The sequence below is a fragment of the Muntiacus reevesi genome, chromosome 4 (assembly GCF_963930625.1).
Source record: "Muntiacus reevesi chromosome 4, mMunRee1.1, whole genome shotgun sequence".
Taxonomy (NCBI): domain Eukaryota; kingdom Metazoa; phylum Chordata; class Mammalia; order Artiodactyla; family Cervidae; genus Muntiacus; species Muntiacus reevesi.
Window position 1 is genome coordinate 142,189,384 of NC_089252.1, and position 10,011 is coordinate 142,199,394.

General features: G+C 44.5%; 1 protein-coding gene across 6 annotated transcripts in view; it reads left to right on the plus strand.

Moving 5' to 3' along the window:
* CBX5 (chromobox 5) overlaps window positions 1–8,637 on the plus strand; it is a 34,279-nt gene extending 25,642 nt beyond the window's left edge. For all 6 annotated transcript variants that reach the window (XM_065934246.1, XM_065934251.1, XM_065934248.1 and 3 more), the window contains one exon: window positions 270–8,637. In XM_065934246.1, coding sequence (XP_065790318.1) covers window positions 270–420 — 151 coding nt within the window. In that variant the 3' untranslated portion in view covers window positions 421–8,637. The remainder of the gene's footprint in view (window positions 1–269) is intronic.
* The last annotated feature ends 1,374 nt before the right edge of the window (window positions 8,638–10,011 follow it).

A 10,011-nucleotide genomic window follows, 5' to 3' on the forward strand; every position in this document is an offset into this window, starting at 1 on the left:
TTTTCAGCCTTTTAATTAAACCTGCCATGTGTTCCATCTATTCTAGCTGAAGACTTCTGTCTCTTCCTGATGTAGTAGTTAAATGATGTTTACTAACAATTTGATTCACTGACTTAAATTTCTCCTTGAAATCATGGAGCCGTTAGGATCCTTTTCGCTTTGATGGAGAGGAAATCAAGTCAGCTAATTCATAATTCAGTAATACAAACCAGTGTTTGGACAGACTCTCATTCTTCCTCTCTTCTAAGTCTCATATTCTTTCTCTCCAGGAAAGACACAGATGAAGCAGACCTGGTTCTTGCAAAAGAAGCTAATGTCAAATGTCCACAAATTGTGATAGCATTTTATGAAGAGAGACTGACGTGGCATGCATATCCTGAGGATGCGGAAAACAAAGAGAAAGAAACAGCAAAGAGCTAAAGGAGGGGGTGGTCTCTGTCATTTCTCTTTGTACATAACACATTCAGCTCCCTGCCTCCTCTCCTTTCTACCCATCCCCTTCTATCCTAAACACATCCATAAAAAATGTGCTTATCACTGTGCTCCACAGGAGAAATGTTGGTATTGGTTCTCTTGTAACATAACTGATGGTCTGATTCATGATAAGTGTCTCTCTGTGAAGACCAGGCATTTACATACTGTGTGTAATTCCCAGCATTTTTTCCTTTGCCCTACTCTCTTCTTTCTGCTCCCCTGTGACCTCAAGATGAATTTTAACTTTTTAATCACCTTAGAGTCTTGATCTTTTCAGGGTTGGTTGCTTTTTAGGTGGGGGATTTTGTTATAATGATGTTGAATTTTGGTTTCTTGCTTTGGCTCTTAGAACGTGTTGATGACCAGCTAGCCTTTGTTTTGAGATGTTGGGATGGAAAAGATGTTGCCCGTCTTCTTAAAAAGCCAATAGCAACTGCCTACCTGTTGGGGCTTTCCCAACCTGATTCAGCTCTACCCAGGAGAATACAGGGTTCCTGATGTGGTCTTCTGGGCCGCCCTGTGTCGTTCATCCTCACCATCCTCCCAGAAGAGTGGCATCCTTTGGAGGGCTTGAAATTTTACATTCAGATTTGTCAAGGCACTCCTTCTACCCCCAGGACTTTTGGCCTTACTTCTTAGCAGTCCCTGATTGGCTTCTGCAAGTTTGTGAAGTCTGTTAGAAAATGACAAGATTATTAACTGGAAATTTGTAGCTATTAGTACATGAGGATGATGGGGTAGGATACAGTTGTCTTTACTATCACGTTTGGCATGTATGTGTTACTTCCTTCCATCTCTCCCATTTGGATTATATATTTATGTAGGTGTAAGTGACTGCCTGGTGCTTGTGCCAAGGTGCTAGGCACCCTCCAACCCTGCCAGTTTTTGTGGCCTCCCAAAGCAGTCGTGTTACCAAAGAGGCTTCAGACTTCTCAGTGGACCCCACTTTCCCCTCCACGCCATTATTTTCAGTGGGGAATTCTTGAAGGGGAGCCACTGGCCACAGTATCAATTTTAAATATTCATAGCATTTATAATCGTAAATTCCTTGCTTTGTTGACTTCTGGATTTGCCACCAAGAGTCCCCAAAGTGTTACTGCCCTTCTGTTTTTCCACCCTAAAACTCTTAGTTGGATCTTATTTTTTTTTTTTTTTTATTAGTTTCTGTGGAAGACTATCAACCTCTGAGAATGACAGGCCCCAGCATTAGCATGTTGACACAGCCTCTCCCCAACTCAGCAAAGTATTTCTTTTTTGGCTTCTTCCTGCTTTGCCATTATGTTGAGAGGTTATTTTTCTGATTATTGCCTTCAGCCTTTGTTCCCCAAGAAACACCCTACTTCTCTTTTCCCTTTTTTTCTTGGTAGTTAAAGGGGGCTAGAGAATCAAGACTAAAAGTAAGGAAATAGCAGGGTTTTGAGCATCCTTGTCCCAGCCTGAAGCTGAGGAAATAAGAATAAATGCTTGAAATAGCCTTAACTTTAGAGTTCACCAGCCATTGAGGTTGTTTTTGTGGTTGCTTTTGATTTTTAAAACATATAGCTGTCTGGCCAGGAGCATTCAACCATCTCTAGATTTTTCAGAGTAATGAGGGGAATGGAGAGATTGATCCAGTTCACAGATGAGCCAAATAATATGCAAATCATATACCCATTCATAGCATTTGTTAACATTGCTTCCCTGCTCAGCTGCTGATTGAATTCTGTGTGCTTGTATAAATTATGTCAAAGATTATACTGCACAGTCGAGAAGACAGCTGTTGCTGCAGTGACATGACAGACTGGAACAATGAAGCTTTTGGTTTTAGCCATCCAGGAAAATCCTTCTGAATGGTAATGTGATTGGGTGAGAACTCATAACCCACACCTCAAATGGGTAGGAGTTTGATCTCCATCTTCCTTAGCTAAAGGAATTAGAGGCCTAGATCAAGCACTGGATAATTGACAGCTGTTAGTACTTAATCTGATGGGCATCTGAAAGAAAGGGATGGTCAGAAAAGAGGTTTTTCATGCGAGTAACTAAGGATATCAATTAGAGTGTGCTAGAACAGGACAAGAGTAGGCCAGAGCTGCTGAGGAGACCATCCGGGTCTCTCAGTCTGCAGGTGGAGAGAATGACAGCTCATCCATGTAGCTAGTGTGTGTCCTCCAGGAGGAGTGGGCATGTAAACAGTACAGTGGCCACGTTTTTAGAGCACAAATCTAGGCCATGGACAAAAAAAACACAGCCGAATTATTTGGTACTGAGATTGGTCTTGAGAAACCTGGGACACATGGTTGCCAGGGTTATGGGTAATGTTTAAAACATTCATCAAAATCTGATTTCTTTCAACAAAAAACCCCCAGTATTGTCTTCTATTCATCACTGCTTTAATACTTTAGTTTTCACTCCATTCATCTTTTTCTGTCCACAGTTATTGAAATCAAGGTCTTATACTGTGTGCTGCCCAAGACTTGTTCTCTCCCTGCCTGTCCACAGCCAGTTCTGTAGGAATAGAGGGAGCCAGCGCCAGTACTCATCTCAGCCCTTCAGAAGAAAGGAAACTAGACGCCTGCCCGTGCCTCCAGCATTTGATTGTGTCGAGTAGCTGTCCAGGCCCTTGGAGAATTGCAGCCTGAACAGAAACCTGCTTTCATCGGGCTTTCTCCTCTCAGAACAGTTAGTAGCCCTGGGCTAAGCACTCTTAAATACCTAGGTCTCAGGGGCTCAAAGTCTGTTTTTCCTGTGTTAGTCCTCTTTCAAAACATCTTCCTAATGCTGAGTTTCTTCTTGTAATCAGCATTCAAGGATTTCTCCTTCCACAGAATGTGGCAGAGCTGTGAGCAGCAGAGTCTACCAAGTCAGCATGGCTGCTTCTCTGAGCCCTGGGCTGGACAAAAGCCCTCACGTTAAGATCAGCTGTTAGAGAATGTCAGCCCTGATGGAAACACCCATTTTTAACCTGGAGAGGGCCATATCATTTTTCCTTCTGCAGTCCAGTTTTCCTCTGCTCAAGGGAGCATTTGGATCTGTGGTGTTCTAACACTCAAAAGTTTAGATGGTTCTTGGCAGTCCCTCAGCCATATATCTGTACTACTTTTTATTGTTGAAGAAAAGCTGGTCTTGTTCTTGGGCAGTTTTCAATTATTCTTAACTCTTTCTTCCTGTGCTGTAGCCTCCCTGCAGTTCAATTTCCTTATCTTTAGGCCAAATCCTGGGGCTTGGGGGAAGGTGCTTGTGATTTCATCTTGTGATTTGGTTGGATCTAATTTTAGCCCAGCTTACCTAAGGTGCACAGGGGTCAGAGGGATCCATGTTTGGGCCAGCGAGTGATTGTCTTTGCCCTTAGGGTTTGAATTCTGGGGCCTAAAATAAGATCACAGTGACACAAGAAGGGTTATGTCATTGGATTTGAGATGTGGAAATGGTTTCTTACAAATGAGGTCAAAAGAAAAAGCTCGTTTAGCACCCGTAACTCCATCCTTTTGGTTTAGGTTTTTAGAGTGAAGGTTAAGAGTGCTGAGATGTGTACTATTGTAATTAGACCACCAAGCAAGCATACCTGTCAGGGCAGAGAGAGGAAAGGTCTGAACCCAGTGTATTTATTCATTTTGGCTCTACCACTAATCATAAAAGTTACGTTTTTCAAAAACAGAGGTGTTACCTGGCTTGCCCCTAAAAGCGTATGCTCAGAATTGGGCCCCCATCCGCCTAGTTAGTCACTGGGTTTGTACTGAGCTGTCCAGTTCCCGTCACATTAGTGTACATCAGCATTTACTTCATTCAATGGACAGTTTTTTGTCCCTGGGGATGCAAATTTCAAAGAGATGCAGTCCCTGACCTCAAAGAATTTTCATACCGCTGCATAGTGTAATAAATGTTATAAATGGGCACCTATTTTATATTTGGGGGCAGAGACCACTGGTTGGAGTAGTTTGTGGTTCTAGAGTAGTAGGGTGATGGTTAGGTTCGTGTGTAGAAAAGATCTGTGACCTTGGATGAACCAAGGTAACTGGCCATAGATGAACTGCAAGGGTTTGTTTTAGCCCAGAAAGTAAAGATAACAGGTTTAGTTAGAAATGCTACTCCTGAGAGAGAACAACAGGTTAAGTGGGGGTTGAGAATCCCTGGCTTTGGTCCCTAGGTTCTTTGCCAAAGTATTTAATAGTATAGTTAATCCTTACTTGTGGAAAGCATCAACTGTGTTGCAGGGCCAGTTTTGTGTTGTTACTTCATCCTAGATTCTGTAAAATGTATTCCTTGCAGATCAAGAGTTGCTCACACCCTTTTCAGTTTCTCATCCTTTTTGAAGGAATTAACATGAGGCTGACTTGGAGCTTAAAACAGGGACATACTTTCCAATGACAAAAAGATGTGCTGAAAAGAAGGCTTGGGCCCATCTGGTGACACCTGGGCCTCTGTTCTGGACAGTGTAGTTTTATTTCACGCTGCAAGATGGTGATTTCTAAGCAGATACTTGTGTCAGTTATACGGAAGCCTCCCAGAAATACATGTGACCTGGAGTTTTGGACTTAATCTGTCTGGGGAGGTCCAGGGTGAGGCTGAACCATGCTAAGAAAGCCATGTTAAGAAACAGTCTGACCTTAAGCAATGTCCTAGTTCTGACCATGTGACCACAGGAAAAATGATACTTTTCTCTGCCTGCATAATTGAGAGTTGGATAATTGAAAGTTGACTTAAAGGTGAAGGTTCTTTGGATAGCTTCATAAAAATTCTAGTTTCTTTTTGCTTTCGCTGAATTTCTTGAATTTTAAACTACCTCATCTTGTCTTTTTAGAGTTTCTTCAGTTTGTTGTTGCCACTTTAACATCGTGCTTTACTCTGACTGTTTTCTCAGACAGAATATTTCCTCTTTGTTGAGAGCATGTTTTCTAGCTTTCTGTTCTGTTCCTCGTTTCACCTAACATCTCATGTTGCTCCTCTGTCAGAGAAATCCTGGTTCATTGGAATAAAGTGATCCTCCTGCTATTTGTCTCTGAGGTCAGTAAGAGAAGGAGTTAAAACAAGGTGGTAGGGGAGGGGACAGACCCTGTACTGGAGGCAGCCAACAAGGGAAGAGCCATTAATTAAGACAATTTCAAAGTCAACTGATTGTGATCATTAATGTCACAATAGATCAAAACCTAATTATCACAGCCTAGGTAAGAGCCATCAGTATTAATCAGAAAATCTAATAGGAAACTATTATCAAGAAATTAGGCCAAATTGAATGCAATGAACTTTTTATCTTGTCATTCTCTCGTCTCTCCTTTTTCTCTTTTTCTTTTTTAATTTGATGATGTCCCCTGGCATTGATGAGTGTGACCCTCACAGTTGACCCAGGCCCCAACGGCCAGTTTGTCATGCTTTTTGAGGAATTCTAATGCAGACTGACCCTGAACTGTCACTGCTGCTTTAATCAGTCTTGAACTTTCTCATCACCTGGACTTACCCAGTGTGATCAGCAGTCAATGAAAAAAGGTTTATATTTAGGTCTTGAAGTGGTTGGTCCTTCCTGGAACTAGAGTATCCCTGGTGAACATGATACTGTGTGTGTTAACTCACTGTTTGAGCTTCTGATGTACGTAGGATCCTGTTGCTTTGGCTACTGCCAAGTGGGTATGGAGGAAAGGAGGTACTTCCTGCCTGGAGATTCTTCAAAAAGACTTTAGAAGATGTCGAGTGTCATCATATCATGGCACTATTAAAGGTTCAAGTCAGTGTTTTGCAGTTTCCAGTAGCTTACAAGTTGATTCTAAACCAGGACTGGCTGTGGGTTTAGTTTAGTTTATCCCCTAGTTTTAGGATAACAGTCAGTGATTTCTACCAGAATCCATTATAAATCCAAAGGGGGTGGGGATATGTTTTTCTTTTCCCTTTTGTTAAAGATTTAGGCCTCTGGCAGGAGGTAGGAATGTTACAAGAGTCTCTGACTAGTTAATAGAGATCACTTCATACCACTTCGTACCCTCTCCCTAAATGGAAAAATAAGTGTCACCATCTGTCTCTTTCATCTTGAACTGATGTGAAGATACCGCAACTCCTGAGGTTGAGCTGAGGCAGAAAGGGTGGAAAGCTGCCACCCCTGGGTGTCATGGGGGAAGGACGAGTGGCAGCAGCTGGTTGGTGCCAAGGTTCCCAGGCGAGCCTGTAGAGAACGTTGCCACTGCTGTGACTGGCCTTTCCCCACCAGCATGGAGCTCAGAGCACTCCCCACCGCCACTGAGGAAGTGGTTCTTGGCTTTCTGCTTGAATGTGGTGTTGCTTCATTCTGAATTTCAGGATTTGGGTTACTCAGTATAGAACTTTGAGAAGTCAGTGTGACTTAGTCCTTCACGTCTTATGATAAACTGAGTATTTCTTTATAAAAGAATTCATGCCCTTAATGTTTAAAGTGTAACTTTATTTTCAAAATGCCCATTAACGCATGACTTTCAGAAGTAGTTTGTTTCTTCTCCAAGACTCCTTGTGTTATGCTGGATAAATAATAGGCCATCAGTTAATACTTGAGGGTTGATTGAGTTCATCTGGTTTGCAGAGTGAGATGTGCCTACCGACTTCTTTTGCTCTCAAGTGCACTCTGAGAAAAAAAATGCTCCAGGGTGTGGAACAAGAATTGAGTGGATGTTGACTGTGTGCCAAGCTCCTCCGCTGATTCACAAAGGCTGACCTTGGGCAAGTCACTCCTTTCAATGCCTCAGTTCCCCATCTGTCAAATGGGGGTAATAATTCTGACCTACCTCACGGGGTGTCGTGAGGCATTGTAAATCACAGTTGACAGAACACTTGAGGGTCCTCCATGGAGGACGCCTTGAGCCGAAGTCTAGGTTTTGTCCTCACTGAGTTGTCCCAAGGCTGGAACTACTTAGTGACCTTGGCAAGTTCTCTGCCCCCCACCCCTCATCAAAGCTGCTAGTTCAGATGTTGACAGTGTTTTCATGAATGAGTCTTCATAGTCCAGACTTAACTTAGGATGTTACGGGGCACGGCACTCAGTATTTCTGTCTTGCATCCACAAAAAGAAGCTTGTTTGAGACCTGAGAGCATTGGATTAAGGAGTCGGGTGCTGCTGCTTGTTTCTCTGCAGGTTGGGAGTTAAGGCTTGGAATATACTGGAGCTGTCTCAGGAGCGAAGTACACACCGTGGGCGTGCTTTATGTTCTCACTCCCTGAACTGATCCCAGGACATCTGGGTCACCACCTCTTCTAAACATCTGTCCTCCAGCCTCCGCCTCCCCGTAGGAACCAGCTGGTTCAGTAAACATAACTGCTTCCTCCATCCCCCACCAAAGAGCCACAGTAGAAGTTTTTTTTCCTAGGGACATGATTAACACTCAGAATTGGGCATTGATACTCCTGAGAGCTTCATCCAGTTCACTGTTTTCAGCATCTGTCATCTCTCTCAGTGTCCACAGTCTGAACCTGACTGACCTTTTTTCCTTCTGGTTTGGGAAAACTTTCGGACACTATCTGCCCAGGTGTGGGCTCAAGAGCCTTACTCTGCATCTCAGTCTAGGGGCTCAGCCAGCTCCTCTTCTTCCCAATAGGGCTCTTTCTCTCCCTCTCCTTGGCCCTAGATGTGTAACCCACAAAAAAGCACAAGGTCCTGGCCCCTTGCTGCAGTCACATTCCAGTTCTTGGTGTTTTGTGGACTCCTCTGTTCACCGCGCCGGCAGCACTAGGCGGTTCTGGGGAGGTCTGGAGGGTGGAGAGAGCACCGCCTGCCATCCTGCCAAGTAGTCAGGAGCTGATTTGCCCGCAGCCCACAGGCCTTCCCACCCCTTCCCACAGGATGGGCTCCGAGAGACTTCAGGAGCTGGGTTTCTTTAAGCACTCAGTACCATCCTGAGCAGCAAAACAAATCACACTTTGTAGCCAGATTTCTGAATGGAAAAATGGGAAATTGAATTCTCTACGGACCTTTTTCATTTGTGGGGGAGTTTTGGTTGTGTTTCTTGGTTATATTTCAGCCAAACATGTCTGCTTTTGATTTTTTTTTTTTTAGGATAAGTGATATATATATATGTTCGCCTTTTAAATGTAAATGTTTCAAAGTAGGCAATTTACGTGTTTCCACACCTGACATCTGATGCAGACCTCATTCTCTCCCCCCTTCCGCCCACCCCCTTTCCCTCTTTTCATACTCTTGTATTGGTTCTAATAAATGGTTGCTTTTCAAGTATGGATCCTGAGTGGTGGTTTGAAGATGTGGGTCTTACCCTCCTTCCTTAATTTGGTCTCAAACGTCAGCCAGTAGCAGCACATGGATTTCTGAAAGAGCTGGGAGAAAAGGGCTTTTTCTTAAGCATTCTTGGTCTCTGACTTTCTGCAAATAACCACAGGGTGGCGGGAGCCTGCGGGAGTGAGAGAAAGCATACCCTGTTCCATCCTTCCCTTAACCCCTTCAGATTCCATGCCTTCCTTCTGAGTAGAGCTCCTGTCCGCTCCAAATGACTAGAAGAATAAACATTAACCTTTAGGGACCCCTAGAAAAGTCAGCTACTAGTTCCTGAATTTGTGGAAAACCACATGGACAAACAGGTTTGAAAATCCCAATACATGTGAGTTTATAAATATGATCTTTTTTATTTGCTTCACAAATACCAAAGGAATTGAGCACCCAATGATTGTGGGGCATGGTGGGGGGTGAGGGGCAATTGGAAGTTGGATTAGAAAGAAAACATAATTAAGCATTTGCTGGGTAATGTAAGCCTGTCGCAGTTCTGAATCTCATAGGAACATGGGCAGAACCTCAGGGGCGAGAAGTGAAGACAGAGGGATGCCAGAACCCAGACATCCTCCCACTGAGAGGCGCCTGCTCTCCTTTTCCACCATCTCTTATCTGCAATTCTCCCTCCTGTTTTCCCTTCTTGCTGCTGAGTTATAGGGTCTCCCCAGTCTAATCTCGTAAAGTCTTATGAAGACATCTGTAGGTTGGCTGGTTTAATGGTCCATGACCTCATAAACATGGGACAGGAGAGCCATTTGGTCCACTTCAGAGCCAGACCCTTCTGGACATTATTTATTTCCTACCTCTGAAGCTGGGGACTGCTTGCCCCCTTCCCTTTCCATCTCTTTCTAGTTCTCTCACCATCACGCCACTTTATTTCTGCCTTGGGCCCGTCAGAAAGCACGACTCCGGAGTTTTGACACTCGCTCCCACTCCTAAACATCCGTGTCTCGGTTTGTTTCCCTCCGGTGTGTCGGGGTATGCCCGCCCGCACTCAGCGAAGTTCTCCGCCGCTCATTACTCTTCTCCCGGGAACCCTGGCCCTCAGCATGCCGGATGAGGTTTCGGCCGGCCGGCCAGGCAGGCATGCCTACCCCTTTGTCTCCACTGAAGGGCTGCGGAGCTTGCAAAATCAATGCAGCCCCAACAGCGTGGAGAAGATGGAGGGCCGCCGCGTGGGAGTCTGTGCTTAGCTGGATGACTTGAGTGCATAGCTTGAAATCGCCCTGTTAAGAGGAAGCAGCCCCCCAGGCAGTCTCCCGCTTTTGGAAGGAAGTGAGAGGGGGGGCCCAGAGCCCCCGTGCTGGGAGCTGCCGCACCAGAGTGTG